The sequence below is a fragment of the Pan paniscus genome, chromosome 6, assembly GCF_029289425.2.
Source record: "Pan paniscus chromosome 6, NHGRI_mPanPan1-v2.0_pri, whole genome shotgun sequence".
NCBI lineage: Eukaryota > Metazoa > Chordata > Mammalia > Primates > Hominidae > Pan > Pan paniscus.
Window position 1 is genome coordinate 42,052,943 of NC_073255.2, and position 24,841 is coordinate 42,077,783.

At 39.9% G+C, this 24,841-nt stretch overlaps 1 protein-coding gene across 5 annotated transcripts in view; it reads right to left on the reverse strand.

Moving 5' to 3' along the window:
• The window catches only part of ELMO1 (engulfment and cell motility 1), a 591,689-nt gene that overhangs the window by 360,777 nt on the left and 206,071 nt on the right, over positions 1-24,841 (reverse strand). For 3 of the 5 annotated variants that reach the window (XR_008626205.2, XM_034963945.2, XM_014345639.4), the window contains exons 8-12: positions 18,656-18,755; positions 10,426-10,577; positions 8,163-8,241; positions 3,250-3,294; positions 2,182-2,232 (exon numbers count right to left, since the gene is read on the reverse strand). Coding sequence is in view for 4 of the 5 variants with exons in the window: in XM_034963945.2 (XP_034819836.1) it covers positions 2,182-2,232; positions 3,250-3,294; positions 8,163-8,241; positions 10,426-10,577; positions 18,656-18,755 (427 nt within the window). In the remaining variant the exon portion in view is untranslated. The remainder of the gene's footprint in view (positions 1-2,181; positions 2,233-3,249; positions 3,295-8,162; positions 8,242-10,425; positions 10,578-18,655; positions 18,756-24,841) is intronic. The other 2 variants (XM_003814972.4, XM_003814973.6) reach the window with 1 other exon arrangement.

Genomic DNA, 24,841 nt, shown 5'->3' on the forward strand with positions numbered 1-24,841 from the left:
TAGAGTGCTGCCTGGGTGCCTCTCAACCTGACATCCACCTGCAATCCACACCATAGCTGTCAGTGCCATGCTGAAATAGCTAATTCAAGGAGGAGGGGTGGGAGAAGATTGAGGAATAGAAGAAAGAGGACAGGAAGGAATGAGAGAATACAGTCACCGAACCAAAATTATGGGAAGCAGGGAAGCTAGATAACAGGATGGTTAGGAGCAAATCAAACCCCTTATCCTCCAGTCTTCAGAAGAGCATGTTAACTCATAGCACACACTTAGTATCCAAAGCATATGGGTATCTCTTTTCTCAGCAACTCGAAAGTACTGCACTCCAAGTTCCTGCAGGAGAGTACCAACCTCCAACTTCAGCCATCAACAACATCTCATACAAGAAGTCCCACTGAAGCAAACTGATTTTTGAGACAGGGTGAACACAGTCATTAATGCCACTCATATCTCAGGGCATTCTAACCCTGACTCCCACATCAAGGTAATATGAAGACACTGAGCTACCCATTGATGCTGCTGCCTCTACATTTACTGAGAGCCAATATAAAGAAGGACAGTAATTATGAATACTTCTGCACTTCCAAAACCACAATTGGACCCAGAATGTATTAAGATGCTCTCCCAAGATTCATTTCAGATTTCAGTTCCAGAGGGAAAAGGTTTATCTTTCCCGAAGAACTGGGGGACCTCTTTTTATCAAACAATGAAAGTTACACTCATACGTTTCTTGTCATCCTTGACAGCCAGGAAGTTTAAAATTGAACTAACTTGGTCACAAATTGCTGGCATTACCACTGGCTTTGGGATCTACAACATTTATTTTCAACATTAATTTTTGATGGCTTACTTGTATTGGTGGGAGAGGGAGGGGGGATAGTGTGTGTGTGTATTAGACATTTGTTTCTGCTGTTGGGACATCTGGGACCTTGTTGACCCTGAAGAGACTGCTCCTCCCAGGTCTAGCCAATTCCTAGAGATAATAAATGACTCCTTTCATATGCAAATGAATCAGTCCAGAGCCTTGGCACCCACCCCCCACTCCTCTACAAGCTCTGGCTCCTACTCTTAGGACCACTGTTCTCCTGCCCTAACCACCCAGGGCCAGGTACCAGACAACTGGAGACAGCCCATAAACTCCAGAGCCCACTGAAATTATTCAAACTAGCCAATCCTAAATCTGCTCAGCCAGCTTACCTGGCCTCACATATCCCTTCCCTCAAAAACCACAGTAAGGACTCTCGCCCAGGTCTCCTTGGGCTTCCCCTGCCTCCTGACTCAGGAGCTTCCCCTGCCCCCACAATCCCCCAGTGGCACGGCATGCCCCCTCCTTTGGGGAACTATAATTAACAAACTTTTCAATGCCAGCCACCTCCTGATCTGTTGGCCTCACCATACTTGAATAATAATAAAACCTGCATTTGAGGACCAAGTGTTTTTAACTGTAAGCTTGCTGAACTGCTCTTTGGAATCACGCAAACAGAGATTTTTCTTTTTCTTTCTTTTCCTCTTTTCCTTTTTTTTTTTTTTTCTTTTTTGTAAGCAGGGCAATCAATCAACCTGCTTCTTTCAAGTAGCTGGTAAGTCAAATAGCGGGTAAGGCCTCAGGAAATCTTGTTATTTGGTTTATTTCTAAACATTTGCAAGGTGACATTTAGGGCTTTTTTTTTTTTTTTCCCACCAAGGTTTAAGGTCATCTTGCATCGCAGCGAATGAATGGCTCCTATCTATATCTTTCCTTCCTCTCTCTTGCAAGGGGGCCCCCAAAACTGATGTTCAACATCTCAGGACTTCTCTTGGTACCTGGTAAACATATCAGTTTACAGCTAGCTTCCTCATTGAAAGAGCAAAACCTCATCAGGGTGAATCTTTTAAGCCCTGATCTCCCTAACCTGCCCCACTGAGAGAGCTATCCAACCCTTCTGGCCAGAATGCGTTCCCCCTTTCTCTCTCTCCAGAGCAGTTCCAGAAACCCCTCCCTCCAATCCAATGAGGCAATTCCTGTGGGAAAGCCTTTATTTATTCCAATTCCAAAAACTCACTTTTTCCTTCATTAGAGTTCCTACTGCTTCACCACAGAAGCAAGTCACAGAACAAACCACAGACTGAAGCCAAAAGAAGAGATTAACAAATGCACCAGGCCACTCCTCCCCCACAAAGAGGTCACAGCGCATAGGTACTCACTGTTAAAATGATGGAACGCAGTTGCTTCTGAGCCAAAATATTCGCCATCTCCTGTGGAAGAAAAACACACCCACACAAAGGCTTAGGTTAGAAAGCTACACTTCGACATGGCCAAAAATGACCTTATCCTGGGGTGTGCTTCGTAACTGTATATCAGCAGTATTTCTTATGAAATAATGAACTCAAACAGGCAGTAGTATTCAAATTATTTTTTTGACTGTTTTATTTAGAATGTAAAAGCAATGTCCAAATGCAAAGGAAAGATATCTGGCACCTGCAAACTTCTTTTCTTTAGGAATTTCTTCCTTCCAGAAAAAGGTGGGTGCTAAATAAAAATCAGGCACTCCAAACAAAGCAATGGCTATTAGAAAGCCTCATCATCTTTTATTAGACTATGTATGTGCAGAAAGCTTTTATTAGGCAACACATGCCTGTAGCAAGGAGATTCCAGTATCTTCTAAAAGTCATTTCATCTTAATCTGTGCAAAACCAAAGAGTGAGTAATACATATACCAGGCTACATAAGTGATCTGAGTGGAGTTTAAGTGAAGGGCAAATATCTGGGTGATGCAAAGCTCTAGAGTCTACACTCACTGAGCTCTGCAAGGCCTGATTTCTGCAGGTTGTTTCGTGCCTTGGCATCTCCTGACTGGTATGGAGGATTCAAGGGTGATTTTATTAAAGGAAATGATGCACAGAGTCCCTTTATAAATATTGACAAGTAGAGACTAAGGGAAAATAGTATATCAAGCATAGTCTTGGAGCACTTGGAGCCTTTTAAAGTAAAAATACTGCTCATATTCAGGAAGACACTTGACTGTTGTTTTGTGGTAGGGGGTGTTTTTGGTGTTGCTACTCTTACTGAGTAGAGAAGAAACTAAGCCACGGTTTAAAAACTCAACCATGATTTCTACCAAGGTTAAAACAAATTTGCAGAAAGCAAAGAGAACCAAGAACGTGGGGGGTGGGGGAGATTTCTGAGGGGGGGCATACAAGCAGGGGTGGACAGGAGCAGCACAGGAGAGCAGGGCCCACTTTACGCTAACAAAGGGAACGTGGGTGACTTACAGTCAGAGGACAATCAAGGATGTCAACATTGCTCTCTACATCAACCTAACGGCGTCATCGCCACCACAGAAAGGAAAGCAAGCAGGAGAGAAGAAGGGATGGAAATTCAGAGGACTCTGTTAGAGGTTGACCACTGTATTTGAACGCCCCTGCTGACCCACTGCATTGAAAAGTGCTTAAATACTGTAAGGTGACTCAAAAAAGCTAGATGGCACTCAAGTCCACATCCAATACTAGGTCTTATACTCTTGAAAACAAGAAAGCAGGAGCAATGACGCATTGAGAAACAACTCAAATGGTAACCCAGAAGGAACCTTCCCTTCCACTAGGCATAGAAAGCAGGGCTTTCTTGCTGATCTTCATAGAAAGGCCCCCTGGTGGTGGTTTTTTTGTTTCTCCTAGACCAGATGACAAATAAAAGCCTCAAAGGATCCTATAGCTGTTTTAATTTCTTTCCTTTAAAAAGATGAAATTATTGCTCATAAATAAAGATGGAAAAAATATTTCTGTTCCTATGTTTGTCTATCAGTCTATAAAATTTAAAGTTAGAAGGGACAATGTATGTCCAACTTCTACTAAAGAAATCACTGTAATTGTCTGTTTACAATATTTATTGTCTGCATAAGACTGTGAGTCCCTCATGAGCAGAAAATGTCTTTTTCTTTTTTGTATTCCAAGCCCAAAGTACAATGTCTGACACCGAGAAGACAATAAATGTTTGATAAAATAACAAATAAATATTTTATACTACCCTCCTAAGGAACAGCAGCTTGGTCAAAGAGAAAATAGAAATATCCATGCCTCCATTTTTTGGCCTAATAGTAAGGAATTATTGGAGTAAATGTGAGAATCCATGGGGAATATTTTATAGCATTAAAATTATGTAAAAGTATAGATAGCTACAAATATGAATCCCGATATACTGACATGGAAAGATGTCCACAAAATATTGTTTAGCTTTAAAAGAAGTTTATAAAAACTACAATGCATGTAGTATGCTCACATTTGGTGAAAAAAAAATGATGTATTAGGAGAATATTTGCACAGAACAAACAGGGAAGTAGCACCATGAAAGTCACAAGAGTTGTAAATAATTGCCATGGTTCTGCCTCTGGGAATATAATTACAGGAATCTTTCAAACTTCTTCCTTTTGAGTCAGTATTTTCTGATTTTTCTACCAAATCTTTTAACTAACAAGTTTTTTAAATAGTGCTTATCAAAAGTATAAGTATTTGTAGAGAAATTTGGAAGGGATCTCACCAACATATTTGCCATTGAAATAGTGAACTGAATAATGGTAAAAGTTGTAAGCAAAAGGATCCATTTGCCCACCTAACAGCAACCTCCTCCCCGACAAAACTAGCCCAGCCCTTCCCTCCGTTTGTGCCAAGAAGCAGAGAATCTCCTACATCCCAGAGGCATGGGAAAGCAAGGCCTCCACCCCTGGGGGAACCCTAGAAGGGAAGGGAGTTCCCAGAGGAGGAAGCTTTACCCTAGGCCCCAGCACAGGCCTCTCTCAGTAAGGCCTACCTCACAGATGCAAAGGAAAAAACAGCACAGGTCCTTCTGACCATGGTGGCATTTTTTTCAGTAACAGGAGAAATAAGGTATAAGTGTTTAAAAGCATTCCAAATTCAAAGAAACCCCAGATAATGGAGTCCTGTGAATGTGTCTGGCCCCAAGTCAAAAAAAGATGAAATTTTAAAAAAGTATTTGACTGGAGTGGAATCAGGCTACTCCAAACAAAGCAATGGTGCTAAGGCTTTAAACAGATAAAACAAAAAACAAACAAAAAATAGTGTTCCTGCAAATCCAGTAAATACATGTTTAGATTATATTTCAATCTAATTGGAATGAGAAAATGGGCTTGGTGTTATCCAGGCTTCGGGAAGTTGTTTACTTGGCAAATACAGGAGAATTCTGTGAGTGACATCTCTGACAGGCGTTGGATGGGATGCTTTGCAGGTAAAAGCAGGGATAAGGTTGAGACTCCAACTCTGATTCTTACCCACTCAGTAACCTGGTCAAGTTCTTTACTCCCTTTGAGGCTCAATTTCCTTACTTATAAAACAGAAATAATGTGGCTTTCTCTGAATATGAGAATAAAATGAAATAATGTAATATAAAACACTGAACACTGCTTGGCACATGCCAGACTCTCAATAATATTATCATTGATGGCTGACTTTGGTCAATTTTCCTATTTGCCAAAAATTCAGAACTTTTAATTTTTCAGAACATATGCCAATAACAATGCCAACGTCAAATTCAGACCAGCTGAAACTTTATTTTACTTAGAACATAGAGCCCAGACTAAGGCATACAAGCTCAGCTGTTAATATAAATCCACAGCAACCCACATGATATCACCAGTTAGCTCAGTCTTCTGCTTTACAGGCCTCTACTGACCTTCAGAAAATAATATCCAACAAACTTTTCTTCATTATGAATCTGAAATCCCTTTTTAGAGCTATCTCGCTACTCACTGAAATTTTTTTAAATTTAAAAATCATGATACTCCCTTTATTTTGATGAACAACATTCTAAATTTCAAGAGTTTATAGTTTATGAAGTCCACATCACTTTTCCATGGACAAGTAAATTAAATACCTTGTAGGTATTTTTAGAGCTTGATTGAATGAGTCATATAATACTTCATAAATTTCTGCTGAATTATATACAGTCTTTCTTAGTTGGAATCTTTTCTTAAATGGTTTAAGGTTATTAGACTACTCTTTGTCATGGTTTATTACTCTTTGTGGTGGTTTATTAGAATAATATATAGCCAAACTGTTTCCTGTCAGTCTTATGTTGCATAGTTTTCAAAGAAAGACTTGATTCACAAAATCCAAACCTAATCTTATATCGACATTCCATTATATTACCATTATTATCAATGTCCTGAAGTTAGTACAGATTGACACCTGATTCCCTATTTGTCCATGGCCATGAGAGTCCAATTTAACAAATGAACAGTAGTGTTTGGTATAAAATAACATGCAGTAAGCATTTTACTCATGTCTGGATTCAGAGATCCAAGTGAAATGGCCTTTTGAGTGGGCATGAACTTTCACTTCCTCTAATCCATCCTCTTCTTTCACGGATGGAGAAAGGAAACTTCCAAGAGTTGAGATCAGAATGCAACCTTCCTGACCCCACACGCTACACTCAGCTACCATGCGGCTGGGCCAGAAGTCCCCAGTCTGGCCAGCAGAAGGACCCAGTTCCTCCAATGCCCAAGTCAAGCTTGTGTATGTACACAGTGAGAGCTTCCAGACAACTTCCGGGCTGCTTGGGAGTTATGATGAGTTTGTTATTTAGACTAAAATATCACAGAAGCAGCCCTATCCATGATTTCACCTCAGATCTGCAAAGCTACTCCTAAAAATCCAGCCAGGGTAAGAGTGCCCCTAGCACAGGCTTGTGGAGGGCAGGCACCTCCACCTGGCTCCAGGGAACACCAAATCAAACGTCCAGGAAACTATAAAGTGACACCACTCCTTGTGCAAACACAGCCCCCCAGGGATGAATAAGAAATTCTAAATGGAAAACAAACCAGAACCCCTCATGTTTAGTCACTGAGGTTTAAAATCCTTGGCAATGAAAAGCAAAATAAAATCCAAAAATTCTTGTCATAGCATTCAGTAGCAGGTTCGCTGTCTAATTTCTTCTAAACGAACTCACTGGCAACTGCCATCAAGCTCCCCAGCATAGTTTCTAGGTGGGTGAAAGAGCTCATATTCCCACCCACTTTTTTAAGGAAGGAAATTGTGACCAGGGTAACATATTACATGACATGTTGATTGAAAAAAACATGAATGGATTTTGAGGTGTGACCTAAATTCCAAGACAAGGCAAAATTCCACTTCTTCACATCCCCTCTGTAATGCTCCTTTCCTTCGTGAAGAAAGAAATAAAGGATCTACAGACAAAGGACACCATCAGAGGAAAGGTTCCATGTATGTACATTAAGGGGTTCCTTCCTTTCTTTTTTCTTTTCTTTTTTTTTTTAAGACAGTCTTGCTCTGTCACCCAAGCTGGAGTACAGCAGTGTGATGTCAGCTCACTGCAACCTCTGCCTCCCAGGTTGGTTCAAGTGATTCTCCTGCCTCAGCCTCCCAAGTAGCTGGGATTATAGGCGTGCACTATCACGCCTGGCTAATTTTTGTATATTTAGTAGAGATGGGGTTTTGCCATATTGACAAGGCTAGTCCCAGCTTCCTGACCTCAAGTGATCTGCCTACCTTGGCTTCCCAAAGGGCTGGGACCACAGGTGTGAGCCACCGCGCCCGGCTCTTTTTATACAGGAGAGGAAACAGATGGCTCCAATTTCTCAGCCACATCCACACACAGAAGTAAGTAATCTCACCAAGCAAGGAGCCCCTCTGACATATGAATGCAGTTATCTCCACAAGGAGCAGCCATCTGCATATTATCCCTCCTGTCCTCTCACCTTCCATCACCTCCCTCCTTGGGAAAAACATGGCACCCCTCAGGGTCTGTTTCCTGATACAGAAAATGAGAACAGCACTTCCCTCAAGCTAGTGAGCATCTCATGAAATGACAGAAGGTCGCAGGGGCTCCTAACTCTGCTTCTACCACAGCAGTGTTTTCATCTTTTTACATCTGGGCTTCCAGGTTGCATTTCATTTCATGAAAAGGCTCTACTGCTGGAACACTCCTAGCATCCCTCATCAGTCAAGGGCTTATCCATCTCCACCCACTTGCCCCTGGATTTGGGAAGGACCCCAGCGGGCCAGCCGTGCAGCGGAACATAGCTGCTCTGGAGAGTCCATCTGTGGCCAGGATAGCAGAGTGGCCCAATGAGTCCCCGAATAGAAGGAGAGGGCGTTCTCTGCACACAAAGTTCCTAGCCCTGACATAGCCATAAGACTAAAGAAATGCAACTTACCTGCCTCCTCTCATCAGGAGCCTTCAGGAAAAGTGCATTAATCACTGCAATAGTATAGGTTTGGATTTCTTGATCTGACCTGTAAAGTTAGAGAACAATTCAGAAAATCAGAACACGAAGTCAGAAGAGGCTAGCCCTGGGTCAAACCATGAAAAGGCTCAAAATCAGCCCCCTCTCCCAAAAAAAAGTGAGAGAGAAAGGCAGGGCCTAGAAAATGCATTTTGCACTGAGAATGCATTTCAAACATCACAAGGTGGTAAATATACAACTACTATTACTAGCTGACAGTACACTGGTCAGTGCAGAATGCCCAGAAATATAGGCAGCCTTCTCTCTTATTCAGATTAAAGGCATAAACCTAGGGGATGTGTAATTGATGTACTACTAGTAATAGATGTATGTATGTCTGTATGTATGTATGTGTATGTGTATGTATGTGTAATTTTCTGTCTGATACATGAAATATATCAGGGAGTAGTTTCAGATGTCTCCACATTCTTGGGCTAATTGGATGGCTCTATTATATATTCTAAAAATCTATTTCCAAATATAAACATTTCAATAACAAAAAGAACAGGTGTTTGTTTATAAATCTGATTTTCACTGGAAAGGAACCAGAAATAATAAAATGAAACAAAGCTCTAATGTAAGGCATGTAGTAAACAGTAAATAAGGAGGACTCAAGGCATAAACAAAGAGTGACTTATGAGCTACATTTAGGAATAACTTATCAGGCCAGTGAGAGAGAGGTGGAGCTTAGAACTAGGCCAGGATAGGGTGCAAAGCCCAGTTCATCACAGGCTGGCTGAGACCTTGGACAAATTCATGAGTATCCCCCAAGGCACAGTTACCTCATCTACAACATGGGGTTAGACACACTTATTTCATGGGATTGCTGTGAAGATAAAATGAGATTATGCATGTAAAATCCTTAGCACAGTACTTGGAGAATAATAAACTCTCCACTTTGGTAATGTGCTTTGGGATGAAGATGTATGCCTTTGAGATTCCCAGAAAAGACACAGTATATAAATTAATACAGTTCACATTCAAAGGAAATGTGAAACTGGTCTTATTTCTAGAGAAGCTACCTTACATTATCATCATTTTGAAGAATTATGATTCTGAGGCCACAATCACGGAGGCCACCACAATCCTCAGCTTCTGTGACTTAAATTTTAAATGTTGGTAATCTTCCCACCTCCAAATGAAAATAATATCTAATATAATCTGCTTTGGTAGTTTATATTATAAACACAACAGTTAACATTTCAGAGAACCATTCCCACCCTGCACCACCAACCCAAATGGGCCAATTGGGTTTCCTCTTGAGAATTTGTAATTGTGACCTAATGGACCAGGGGCAAGAGTTAGGGGGAGTTGGGTCACTGCAGTGCCAACCAAAATGCTAGAGAAAAGGCCATCTGCTGAGGACTCCGGGGAAGCTATGGTTTCTCTCCTTCTCAAAGCTTAGCTACTTATGTCATTTCTGGATTCTACAAGGTACCCCAGTATTGTTCCAATAACCTCCTTTCCTGTGTAAGCAAGCTCATAACATTTATTATCACTGCAATCCAAAATACTTGAATTTCTAAAGTAGCACTGTACAACAGAGTCCTTCTCAGGTTGGTATCGTCAGAGACAACCTTCCTAGTTACCTAAGGGAGGAAAGAAGGGGAAAAATGCCTCAAAGACTGCAGGCTGCAGGGGCAGCTATCTTATGTCCATTTTATAGCTCAAGCCACTAGAAAAAATCCTATATTTTATTATAAAATACAAAAGAAGAAGCTCACTAGAATCACCTTGAGCATAACTAAGAAAGAAACCTGCCTTTAAAAATTCCTAGTAAAAATGCATAACATTACATTTCTAATTAACTATGAAAATACTCATTATATCACAGAAAACATTAACTTACATGGTTTAAGAAAGAGAACTTAAGAGAACAAATCATCCTGTTTTATCTTCTTAAAAGTAAAACTCTGCCAATATCTACCAATATCCATTAAAACTGAGAGCTTACCAAGGGCCAGGCGTGGGGACAGGCAATGCCAAGAACCAGCTTGGAGTTCAGTGAGGGACAGAGGCCAAGGGAAAGTAACCATGCCATTCCAGTGTGACACGTGGTTTGGTTATATGCCAAATTGAGATTCTTTTTCTGTACATTTAACCAAACTATAACAACATAAAACGTTTCCCAGTGCATTACCGTGGCCATCTTCCTGAAGCATTTCTCCTCCCCAGAGCATCTTGGCATGCTTACCCTTGCAGGTGTGGAATGAGCTGGCCGATGGTGATCTCCTGCGCCACTTTCTGGTAGAGGTCATGGCTATTGAGCACCATCGACTCCAAAATGGCCAAGGACCGCTGCAGGATCGAGATGTCTATGGCTGACTTGTTCACAAAACTTGCTATCTGAAAATCCAAGTGGGACACAATTGACTGCTCGTGGTAAGTAGAGCAGAGATGTGGAGAAGGGAACAAATGAATCAAATCGGGAACTCATTTAAGAAACACCAGGCACTGAGGATGACCCGGAATTACAGCAAAATAGCAAGAAACCCATTGAACTAGGGATTGTTCATGATATCATTACAAAGCATGATTTATCTCATCTCTATAATTCACTGATAAGCAAATGTTTTAAAAAATACACACCTCCAAGGATTATTCTTTCTGTATTTCCTAGGATTATTCTCCTGAGTTTCATCTTTTAGGGGCAGACAATTTCAACACATATATTGTAAGGATGCCTGTGTTTCTCTGGGATGGTAATGTCAACATATGTTAATTGCCATTCCTCTTGCATTCCCAGGCTACTCCTTCATCCACACAATCCATGGCTTTTATATGCTTATTATGTTCTTGTTGCATTCTTAAGGGACTCGCACAAATCTCACTTGTCAACACAATTCAACTGGCAACTTCTCAGTCACCGGCCACTCTCTTAAACGAAAAACTCGTTACCCCTTTCTTCCAATTTCTGATGGTTAAAACAAGTTCTTTTCATCTCTCCCAAATTTAGCAAACAGGAAATCATTTAAGTGAGCAGTACTAAAAGTTAAAATACTACTTTAAGCTCCAAAATAGATTCTCTAAGGAATTAATCACTAAATCCCCAAACATAACAAATCACAATGTGAGCAGAAAATAAAATAGAGGTTAGAATAATGGATCGCAGTAATCCAAACACATGGGTACCATAAAGGTTTTATTTTAGAGGCCTCATTAAAAGTTATTACTGTCTGTTGACAGCTCACAATAAAAAGCCATTATTATATCAGCATAATGACTGCTTTCTTAAAAGCTAAATAACTTGGTTCCACGACAAGTAAACACTTGCTGCTTCCCCTCTGTCAACACTAATTTCTCCCTTTTTTGCTGCCCCAGAGACCACTTGCCTCATCTCCTCTCCATCTTTGCACATGATAAATGCACAGCACACCATGGCAGTTCCCAGGTACCATCGGAATTGTCCCTAGTCCGCTGATTTCCAGGTGAAAGGAGGGGTGGGAGACACAGATACCAACACTCTGCCTACCCCAGCTACATCTGGATCTCAGGGGTGGGAAATAATGTGAAGAAGTGCGGTGACATTATGATCTTACATTCCGAAAAGCTATTATTTTAAAATACAAACTTCAGGAAGAGTATGGAAATTTTAAGGTTTTCAAAAGACTGCTTCAGCTCTTCTCATGGCTAATAAACTTCTCCAGCATGTTTACTATCCTTGGCAAGCCCTTGACTTATTCTTCACAGTCTGTTCCAATCCACCAAATCTACCATGCTAAGGCCACCCTTCTTTCCCTAGGGCCATCTTTCTCTGACAAAAATCCAATTATTGTCACACTGTGTTCAGGGTTTAATACTTAACTTAGACATCTTCTAAACAGAGGATAAATTATCTGACTCCTCCCCCACCCCACCAAAGCATTTTTCACACTCTCGGCTTAATTCTTGGCACTGGTATTAGGAAACTGAAGAACTCATAAAGAAATTCATTGACAATACTTCAGATTTTCTTGCAACTAATTTTCTCCTCATTCCCGGCTCCCCTGCTTGTCTCTATTTATTAAATTTGGATGTGCCTTAAGGATGCATGGAGGCTTCTGCCTGAGAAGCTGTTGCTGATATTGTCAAGCACCCTCCGCCTCCATCTTTATCCACTCTTTTCATTCAGCCAATATTTACTCATCATTAAGTGATCCATTTCAGTAACATGCATTGCTTGTGTACTATGTAACAGGCTTGCCCTGTCCCACAGAGCTGGAAATACAAAGATGAAAATAACAAACTTCAAGGACCTTACAGTCTAGTATGGACAGATAAAAAGGCATTTACTATGAAGTACACTGCGGGCCTATTCTTGGCATCCAAAAGGATGCCACCATTTGGATATTCCAAAAAAGCCAAAAATTAAAAAGGGGGATTATCAATCTCATTGTCTTCGTACTCCTCTCTTCCCAATTATCACTCTTTTCTAAGAATCCATAATCATTGGTGATTCATATTTCCAGCTGCCTATTTTATATCGCTGTGATACATCTGACATGTCTCTGTTTTGATACAGAGTATATACAAATAACACTGGCCCAGTGGTCTAACTCATTGCTGGGTTACTAAAACATAATCGTCTGCAGTTTATGTTCAAGTTTTCCATCAAATGGAAATTTACCCCCTGAATTAGTCGCCTACTTCCATAAATATCCTTTTTACAATATTTCCTTTCTTGAAATATTCAATCAGAACTCTCAGTGTTTTCTTCTTTTTTATTTTTTATTTTTTGAGATGGAATCTTGCTCTGTTGCCCAAGCTGGAGTGCAATGGTATGATCTCAGTTCACTGCAACCTCCACCTCTCCAGTTCAAGCAATTCTCCTGCCTCAGCCTCTTAAGTAGCTGGGATTACAGGCATGCACCACCATGCCAAGCTAATTTTTCTATTTTTAGTAGAGATGGCATTTCACCAGATTGGCCAGGCTGATATCGAACTCCTGACCTCAAGTAATCCACCTGCCTCGGCCTCCCAAAGTGCTGGGATTACAGGCATGAGCCACGGCACCCAGCCTACACTCAGTGTTTTCTGATATGAAGTATACCTTCTCATAATGGGTTTTAAAGTTCTCTATAAATCATTAACTCTTCTCTGCTGCCAGTGGGCTTGCTCAATGGTGGTAAAACTAATTTGCTGTCTTTGCTTTAATTCAGGCATATTTATATCCCACATACATATTCCATTTCCATTCATTATTTTTCTCCTAAGAAATGAATCCCTTACTTTCATGAAAGTATTCTTTAAAATTCATGTTTCTAGTAATTCACCTCTTCCTTGACATAAATAACCTAATCATTTCAGCAATCCTAAAGCATGTTACATAATGAGCATTTTGTGTAACACACCTGGGGCACTCAATGCATTACAGTCCTATGTACAAGTCTGAAGTAGATGCTAATCGTTTTCTGAAACTTAACTTCTTTCTTTTATTTGTCACTGGTTTTAGCCAGATATTCAAATGACCTAATACTTTCACTTAATGAGTATTAATAACCAACGCATCAGGGCTGATCCAAGTGAATGTAATAACTGTCGTCCTCCAGGGAGCTTGAGACCAACTCCTTATAACTGAATGTATAAATTAGTTAATGGACACATGTCTCTATGTCAAGTTTGAAAACTATAGATCTTCGTATAGCTAGAGAAGGTTATTCATGCCTATTTAAATTTTCATTTCCTTTATCCCCCAAAAGAGTAATAATGATTCCCTCTGCCTTTCAATTTATCCCAGCTCCATTACTGTACTTTTGGGTGACACAAGTGAGCCAACCCAAGCCAGCCACAGTACAGCTTCTCGAAAGTAGGCCAGTAACATAAGGAAGAAGCAAGAGGAGTTAGCAGTAATTAATTATACACACTAGCTCCTTGTACTGCTCATTCCTTTAAAAATCTTAGCTAAATAAGAGAAATACTTATGTAACTTTTAAGAAGCTAAGGGGCATTACAGTGCATGAATCAACGATCCAATAAATACTTCTTAGAATCACTTAGAATGAGATCTTAAAATTCTCCTATGTTATCAAAACCTAAAAGAACCATGGAGGGCCGGGCACAGTGGCTCACGCCTGTAATCCCAGAACTTTGGGAGGCCGAGGCGGGTGGATCACGAGGTCAGGAGATCGAGACCATCCTGGCTAACATGGTGAAACCCCCGTCTCTACTAAAAATACAAAAAATTAGCCAGGCGTGGTGGTGGGCTCCTGTAGTCCCAGCCACTTGGGAGGCTGAAGCAGGAGAATCGCGTGAACCCAGGAGGCAGAGGTTGCAGTGAGCCAAGATCACACCACTGCACTCCAGCCTGGGTGACGGAGCGAGACTCTGTCTCAAAAACAAAATAAAACAAAACAAAAAACCAGCCATGGAGAACATGAAGTTCCACTCCTGTATTAAAAATTATCTAGGTAGATGCCTGTAAATCTCTCAAATTTTTAAGAGGCAAAAATTACCAGGTCTCTAAAGCAAAATGGTGGGATGTTTGTCCAGGCACTGAAAACATTTGCAGGGTGAGCCAGGTTCTCCTGCACAGCTAGGGTTTCAAGAGCATTTATATGAAACTTTCCTTCCAAAAGAAGGCACTGATGTTATACTTGGCTAGGGAAAAACCAACTCATAACACCTAAAGTTTTTTTTTCTTTTCTTTCTACTCCATATTTTCTTACTCTCTCCCTAAGTAGCCGAGTCTTTAAAATGCAACAACATTATATATTGGTATCAAGGAATTCCAAGTTTCAGAGCTGTTTATGAAATGATGCTATTTATTGCAGCCAAAATTTGTAAACCAGAATCTAGATTCACACATAACAAAACAGATAAAGTAATAGAGAAGGAGACAGAGGCTGGCAGGGAAAAAAAATATTTCTCCAAAGTGGTATGAATTTGGCATTAATAGGAAGCCAACTCTAGACCACAGAGATAGGCATCTTTTGTCAGCCCATTTCCTAGTCGATTTTTGTTGAGATAAAGCTCCATTTAAAAGACAGTTGTCTGCATACAATTCCTGGGTTGTCAAAGTGCTGAATTTGGTCCAGCTAATGAATAAAAAAGTTAACCTTACAGAAAAGTAAGTAATTTTCTGATGACTATTTTTTCAAATTCATGTAACAGATCTCTAAGTAGCAATGCAAAGAAAATGAGACTGGGAATGAGGACATGAAATAGATTAAATGTGCTGCTTTTTAAAAAATACTTAATTTTTTATTAAACCACCAAGACTGTCAGTCTTTACTTTCTTACATTTAATATGATTTTTGAATTAATTTCAATGAATGAAAAACATTTTCTTAAGTTGTTAGAAAATTAAATGACTGTCATTCTCTTTGGCCATTGCTCACATCATTTAAAGAAACACAGCTTTCTAATTCCTTTCCACTCATCACCGAAATTTTACTTAAAATGTATTTAAATACAGTACTTTTTTTTCCTTCTCTTCTTCAAATTCTGTGGGTATTTTTAATGCTTCCAAGCAAATTTTATTCATTCATTTCACAGAAATGTATTAAGACCTTACTCTGTGCCAGGCCCCGAGGATAAAGACATGAAGAAAGCCACGTTTCTGCCTTCCTGAGGTAATACTCTATTGGGAAATACTGTTAAATGAATAAAAAATTCACCGAAATGTGACAAGTGCTGGAACAGGGGCATTCAGGAGATCCCAGGGGAACAGAGAGCAGAAGAAATTGCTTAACTCTAAGCAGTAAGGTCAGGGAGGAATATGTAAGACACAGGCTGGTTAAGCAAGGCTCCGGGAACTATGCCTTCCACCACTTGGAAAGCACAGGTGCATGATGATGAGGAGAAGCACCCTGACCATGTGACCAAGGACGCCCACTCACTATGTGACCTCATTCAACCTCGGCAAGCCACTGCATCCCTGCCTCCTAACCAGAAATAACAAGACTATCTGTTCTGTTCTGGAAAGGATTGCTGTGGGGAATCAAAAGAGCTAATGTTGGTGAAAGTAGAACATAATTTCAAGGAATTCACATTCAGTACAACATTGTTGTTACATTCTATAGCAAAAGAGGCTCTCATAACAGACAAGCCGGGCACTCTGGAGTTAGAAAAGAAAGCCTGCTGTAAATTCAAAAAGTTAAAATGTTTGTTAAGTATTAAAAAATCAATGATACTCACTATCTTCAGATTTGGAATTGCTTCTCTGGAACTGATCTTAGAGAGGCAAAATAGTGCCATTTATTTTTTCCTCTCATAATCTAATGCTTACATTCCCTGCCACCACCAAAGGTGGCAGGAAAGTACTTTATAACACATCGGGATGTCTTTGGCTTCTTTAGCTATTAGGTTGGTGCAAACATAATTGCGGTTTTTGCATTACTCTTAATGGCAATTCCAACAGTTTCTTTCCTTTATGGCAATTCATACCACTGATAAATACAGGCAAAAAGGGGCCTCTTCCTTTTCTGTGTGTTTTCTACAGGGTTCCTTTTGCTCATCCCCTTTGGCTTTATGGATTTACATAAGGAAAGAGAGTTGATTCTGAGATGTGTTGAGAAGGCCCTGGGTTTCCAATCAGCTCTTGTCTTAAATGAACATAAAACATAGTGCGGACATGACACCTGTGGGGCCTCTGATCCTACCCCCCCTCATTCAACCGATTAGGGCCATCTCATGTCCTTCGATTCAAGGCAACATCTCCCCTAAGATAATGATTAATTTCAAAAAAAAAAAAAGCAGCACGTTTACAGTGGGGAGATCCTACAGATGGCACCTAATCATGTAATTCAGGGTAACATCACCAGTCAGAGGACAGTGACATCATATGCCCATGAAAGGATGCACTGAGAAGGATGTGCCATAACTTCTGTAGCATTCTTGCCAAAAATGCATAACCTTCTTTAATTGAACCATGAGGGAAATATCAGACAAATCCAAATTGAGGAACATTATACAAAATAACTGACTGTTAACTTTCAAAAGTGTCAAAATCATAAATGACAAACAAAAAACCTGAGGGACTGTCACAGACTTGGGGACACTAAGGAGGCATGACAACCAAATTCAGTGTGGGATCCTGGATCAGATCCTTAACCAGAGAAAGGCATTCATAGAAAAACAGGTGAAATCAAATGCCGGCATTGCACCACAGCTTATTTATCAATTTTGATAACCGTACTGTCATTTTGCAAAATGTTAACTTTAGGGGAGGCTGGATGAAGGGCTTATAGGAACAGTCTGTACTAATTTTTTTTTACTTTTTTGAGACAGGGTCTCACTCCGTCACCCAGACGGGAGTGTAGTGGTGCAATGTCGGCTCACTGCAACCTCTGCCTCCCAGGCTCAAGTGATTCTCCTACCTCAACCTCCCAAGTAGGTGGGATTACAGGCTTCCACCACTGCGCCTGGCTAATTTTTGTAGTTTTCATAGAGACGAGGTTTCACCATGTTGGTCAAGCTGGTCTGGAACTCCTGACCTCAAATAATCCACCTGCGCTGGCCTCCCAAAGTCCAATTTGCTGCAACTTTTCTTTAAGTCTACCATTAGTTTAAAATAAAAGGCTTAAAAACTTCAAGTGACTCTTAATGGATTTTGCTCTGATTTTCTGGCTTGCACAGATTCACTGAAATTCTCTTTCCAGTAACCGATACTTATAAAATAAAGTTATGAATTCCAAACATCTCTTTATTCCTAATACAGTAGTAGGGAGGAGAAATGCCAATGAATTTATAAACCATTTCGCAAATACAAAGAAAGGAAAAAATAAATCAATAAATGACAATTGTCCATGATTTAATCTACATTTAAGAGTAACAAGATCAAGACTGTTTATTTTTAGTCAGAAGAATGGAAACAGAGTTGCAAATTTGTTACACTTCAATTGCAAGGAATGGTAGGGCTCTTCTGCCCCATCTTCCTGCACCAGGTCCATCTTCATTTGCTTCCTCCCAAATGAAGAACTGGCAGAACTGGGTGATGTTTGAGATATTCCTTGCACCATGATTACACGTAAGCAGGCTCACTCTGCTTAAGACACATGGACTCAGGCATCCCTCCTTTTCATATAACCCTGCTTCAAACCTAGGTGTGCAGGTCATCAGTATACTTTGCCTCTTTCCTTTTCCCTGGACACCAGGTTGGGGATTAAAGGCTCAAGAAGGACGACAGTAGGAACTCTGTTTAGGTCTTGAAACCAACAGAGTCACACATGGGGAATTAACACACTTGTGCAGTTATTAACAGTGTGACACACTTATCTGGTCTGAGCTATGGGTGCGCACATGCAATCCCTTATAATCTCTTACAATCATTTTTATACAGAATTTGGGTTTCCTGACCCCCACATACATAATATTATAAAAAATCATACCCATCTTTTAATATAAAGAACTAAAGGAAAGACAATTATGAAACATCCTCAAAGCAGAGAAAAATAGCTATGAAAGAAGACAGTAAGGAAAGCCTAAAGAGGCAGAGTCCACCTTACCTTCTTAATGAACGCCACCGAAAATGTATCCCAGGACACTATGCCATGGTCCATCAGCTCAACGAAGGCCGTCAGGGTGAAGGACAGCATGTCTCCAAAGCTGAAAAAGACAGAGAGGCACAAGAGTCAAGAGCCCCAAAGCTGAGCAAAGACACAGAAGCAAGAAAGTTCTGGGAAAGTGAATACAAGCAGAATTTTAAAAGATCAAGAGACAAATAGCAGGACCACAGGTGACTTCTTCACTAACATGAGTGACAAGAAGGGGCAGGACGGCCTTGATGAGGTCGGGCAGGACGGCCTTGATGAGGTCAACCAGGGCTTCAGCATCCAACAGACCCGGGCTCACACCAACTCTCGTTCTGGTGAGCTGTGTTGTTCTGGGCAATTCACTGACCCTGCCTAAGCCTCTATTTTTTCAGCTGAAAAACTAGATGGTGATATCTGTTTAGCCACAGAGCTACTTACTTAATAAAGTATGTAGCATATAGACACTCAGTAAATGATGGCTTAAAGAAAAGCTTCTTGGCTAATGAAATTTGGAGCTGCTTAGGGAGGGCAATGTGCTTCCTTTATTACCCATACACATCCAAAGAGAAAATTAAAAATACTTCTATTAAGAGAATTAGCACTTTTTTTAAGTGGTCTATACATCCCTCTGTGTGGACACACAGATACAAACATATATGCAAGTAAACATACTCATTTTGATTTTGGCCAGCATTTCGTCTTTAGTTAGTAACTTTTCTGGCATATCGATGGAGATAATCACTCCACATAATGGGTTTGCTGACCAAAAGACTTGCTGAGATTCAGTAGGCTATAAGGTGGGTCTAATATGTGGTTTGAAAATCCAAACAGAGATTAGGCTTGGGCAAATGCAGTTCCACCTAGGACCCTTATTAGACAATATCCTGGTGTCTACAGCTTTCAAAACAACACTTTAGCAGAGACTTAGATACACAGAATCTTTTATAGATATTCACCTTTATTGTAAATTATCATCATTATAAGTATTAACACCTTTATGATAAATACTCTTTCTTTGAGTACATTGAATTATGCCAGTCAGGATCTCTACACTGTATTATGTAACAGCACTGATTCCTAGGTTCAATTTTTAAAAAAATAAAGTTGGTTATATAGATTTTTCATTTGTAGGCTCATGCATACCATTATTGATATCCTACAAAGTCTCCTAACATATTTAGATTGAATCTTCCAACTAGTTTTATTTCCAACTAGTAGAATAGAAAACAGGTAACATTTCTTTCAAAACAGCTTCTCAATTTCCCTTCTTCCTACTGTTCTACTCAGCCCAGCCTCGAAAATGACCTTTGAAATTCTGCATCACCACAGAAGATGTAATGCTAAATGGAACCTATAGAAGGGGAAGTGGTTCTCAGGGAAAGACAATGATCCAAAGCTGCCGGAGACCAGGGGCAACAGAGGGGATGTAACCAGCTAAACAAAAACGGCTAAGTAGGTAGTTTCTGGAGTCAGACAGCAGGGGTTCTCCCTTCAGCCCTAAGTGGGCAAGTTATGCACCATCCTATGCTTCTGTTTCCTCATTTATTAAAAATGGGGATGATGATGATGATGATGATGATGGTAGTGGTAGTCACAACTAGCTCAGAGATTTTTGGAGAAATGAAAACAAGCAAACATGCTTAAAGCCCTCCAAATGCTGTGCAGTGAATTGTAAGTAGCGTGTGAGTGTTACTACATTCTCACTATGCAAAAGTGAGATTTTTAAAAGGTGAATGAAGGACAAGATTTTCAAATGTTTCACCTTGTGTTAAGGATTCTCTGTTCTTAGAACTAGAAAATGAAAACAAAAACAGCAATGCAAGGAAAGCCAAACCATTCAGACCAGATAGAAAAGCAGCTAATATCTCTGGCTTTTCAGAGCTGCACAGGGCAACCTCGATCTTACAGGTGCCCCCTAGGTGGCATCAAAGGATCATGCCTCAAAAAGAAATTCCAAACCAGACAACACAAACTTATTTGAAGAAAAGAACAGAACATTAGAAAGACAGGTGGAATAATGGGTTGAAGAGAGTATTGAGAAAGGTTAAAGAAAAATTCCAGAATGACTCTTTCTACAGACAACGGATCACAAGAAAATCCAAATATCAGATTGCAAAATAAAAAAAAAGAAGAAGAAAAGAAAGTAAAAAGATTGCCTCAGGAAAATAAGAGCCAGGAAATAAAAGCAATTAGTAAGATTTATTAATAGACTGGGTAGGCATTAGTATTACTGTGAAAACATTATTACATAATAACATACAGCATTAGCAGTAAGCAAAATTAGCTCATTTATTTTATTTACTTAAAAAGAGGAAAAACAAGAACCAAATGATAACTAATAGTGGATATTTGGTCATACCCAGCATATTAAAAGACCTCAAATGTCAAAAAAATTCCCATATACACGCCATGGGAGGACAGCATTCACAGCATCTGTACAAGGCAAAAAACCTGCCTCAGTAACATCAACAGCAGCACAGGCAATGGAACAGGCAGTGGCAGAGAAACACACACACTACTGAATCAAACTATTAGCCTACTGCCGTGGTTCATGACGCAATCCCAGCACTCTGGGAGGCTGAGGCAGGCGGATCACCTGAGGTCAGGAGTTGGAGAGCAGCCTGGCCAACGTGGTGAAACCCCGTCTCTCCTAAAAATACAAAAATTAGGCCGGGCGCGGTGGCTCACGCCTGTAATCCCAGCACTTTGGGAGGCCGAGGCGGGCGGATCACGAGGTCAGGAGATCGAGACCATCCTGGCTAACACAGTGAAACCCCGTCTCTAATAAAAATACAAAAAATTAGCCGGGCGTGGTAGCGGGCGCCTGTAGTCCCAGCTACTCGGGAGGCTGAGGCAGGAGAATGGCGTGAACCCGGGAGGCGGAGTTTGCAGTGAGCCGAGATGGCGCCACTGCACTCCAGCCTGGGCGACAGAGCGAGACTCCGTCTCAAAAAAACAAAACAAAACAAAACAAAACAAAAATTAGCCAGTCATGGTGGCGGGCACCTATAGTTCCAGCTACTCTACTCAGAAGGCTGAACCCAGGAGGTGGAGGCTGCAGTGAGCCAAGATCGTGCCATTGCACTCCAGCCGGGGTGACAGAGTGACTCTGTCTCGAAGAAAGATAAAACAAATAAACCAATAAACAACAAAAAATACTCTTCTCTGCATTCCCATTAGCTAGACAGCACTCAGATAAGATCAGGAAACCAGATGACATTAGTCTTCAGTAGCTCCTTTAAAAGCAAAAGAGTATATTTATGTTCTCTAATATATGAAAGCAATATGACTCTGCTCCCTAGCTACCTGCTCAATAGAACCCTAATCCAAATGATCTTAGTAACATCTGGTACAGTCAATCGTCCCAAAACTACACTCCAGAGCTCTGTCTACAGACTCCTCAGACAGAACAGGCTGCAAGGACTTTGGGGAAAAAAAGCTGGAGAGAAGGAGAAAGAGTACCATTTGGTTTCCAAATCCCCATGCTTGTTTGGGAGTCAAGATTTCAATCTCTATGGCTGTTAAGGAGGTGCAGCACCATTTCTGAGACTGCAAATAGAGCTATATGTGCTTCTCAAATATCCATTAGTGGGAATGATTGGTAAGTGAGAGTAAAGCTTTTTCACAGCATACACCAGTCAAGGTACTCAGAGGAAGGATAGCTCTCTTGATCTATCTAATGACATGACAGATAGGCAGAGACAGATAAGAATATATAATAGGACCTATTTTATATATTACTAGCATATAATATTTATGTAAAATACACATAGGTATATAATATATACATATTACATAATATTCTGTATTACACACATATTCTGTATATAACATATTCATTAGGACTGGTTGCTGGGTGACATAGTAAGTTCCCATATGGAAGAACTTTTTCCAAATTCAACTTCAAACTCTCAGTTGCAAAGAAAGGATGGCCACGCTAAAATTTTATTACATTCCAAATCAAGGGATTCAATCACCTCTTTCAAGTGAGATGGCTATAAAAGCTCTTACTGAACCTTGACATAGGTGTTTATTTCCACTCCTAGAGGAGTAATTCAGGCTCCAAACCGGGAAAGCAGAAGGCAAGTTCTACCTCTGAAATCAATGCTGGGAATAGAGAGTCAAGGCTAAAAGAATTACAGATATAAAGCAACCACATGGCACATCCAGGAACATTTTTATTTGTTTGGATTATTTGTATTTTGTAAACTGTTAGGCTAAAGATTGTGCAGTACTGACAGCCACAAATTAAGCCAACTGCAAACTTTACATGCTGGTGGAAAGCCACTGTCACAGCCAACACACCATGTGTGCTGGAATGATTCAAATAAATGTTTCTCATCAACTTAGTAGACACCATCTTCATTCCAACAAAATTCAGCCAATCTCAAAACAAGCATGTAAATTTATGCTACTAATTTTATAAAAGAATAGTGCTTCCAAATGTTTCCATGGAGTGGCAAGCCCGTTAATACAGAATTTTATTTATTTATTTATTTTTTTAGACAGAGTCTCACTCTTTTGCCTAGGCTGGAGTGCAGTAGCGCGATCTCAGCTCATTGCAACCTCCACCTCCCAGGTTGAAGCGATTCTCCTGCCTCAGCCTCCCAAGTAGCTGGGATTACAGGTGCACACCACCATGCCCAGCTAATTTTTGTATTTTTAGTAGAGAAGGGGTTTCGCCATGTTAGCCAGGCTGGCCTCAAACTCCTGACCTCAGGTGATCCGCCCGCCTCAGCCTCCCAAAGTGCTGGGATTACAGGCGTGAACCACCATGCCCGGCCCCAATACAGAATTTGAAAAAAGATGAAAATAAAGGCCACTTTTAAAGCTATGATAAATTGTACTCAATAGAACCTTAATTGTCAAGGTTAATGGCCACAGTTCTGCCCTGCCCTTTGAGTTTTTCCATCTGTTTTCCTCCTTGAGGAAGTAAAATGTATATACATTGAAAGGTATGGATTTATAAGTCATCCTATAGACACACCCCTTACCTTCAAAAAGCATGACTTACGTCAGCAAACATTCTTCTAGCTCCTTTGTTAAAAATTTCAGTGCAGGTTGATTCTGGACTCTATTCTACTACATTGATCTGTTTATCTACCCCCTTATACCAATATCAGACCGTCTTGATAGCTAACCTTATAGGAAGTATTGAAATCAGTCAACGAAACTCTTCAACTTTATTGTTGATCATTTTGGCTATTCTAGGTCCCACACATTACCACTGGTTTTAGGATTGATTTGTAATTCTTTTAAAAAATAACTGATATTGCACTGAACCTATAGTATAAAGATGATATGCTTTGGCTCTGTGTCCCTGCCAAAGGATGTCAGAAGAGAACTGCTATCTAATTAAAATTGTGTCCTCCACCACATGAAATGGTCTATCCCTCCACTTGTTTAGGTATTTCCTCTCATTTATTTATTTTTAGCAAATAAATAGACATTGCATGTCTATCGATGAATTTATCCCTAAAAATAAAGATTTCTACAAATTATGATTTTGATACTTTATAAGTGGAAATTTTAAAATGTCATTTTCCAATGGTTGCTGTTAAAATATAAAAATTCATTTTTATTTTATTGACATTGTATCCTGAAACCTTGCTAAATTCAATTATATCTAGCAGTTTCTTTGTAGATTCCTAAGAATTTTCTAAATAGATAATCATGTTTCCTATGAATAGAGGTAGTTTTACATCTTCCTTTCTTATATTATGCTTTTAGTTTCTTTATTGACTTATTGCAATAGCTAAGAAATCCTATACAATGTTGAACAGAACTGCAGAAAGCAAACATATTTGCCTTATTCTCAGTCTGTAGGGTAGAAAACATTCAGTCTTTCAACATTAAGTATGATGGAGTTTTTGTAGATTACTTTATCAAGATGAGGAAGTTCCCTCTATTCCTAGCTTGCTGAGAATTTTTATTATTAATATACATTAGATTTTATGAAATGCTTTCTCTCCATTAAGATGATTTTTCTTTTTAGGTTTTCTCCTTTATTTCATAAAACACTGAGCTGCTTGATTGATTTTCAAATGTTAAACTATTTCTGAGACAAGCTCTTATTGATCACAAGGTATTATCCCTTTAACATATTGCTTGATTGTATTTATTAACATGCCTCTGCGGATTTTTGCATCTGGTCTATAA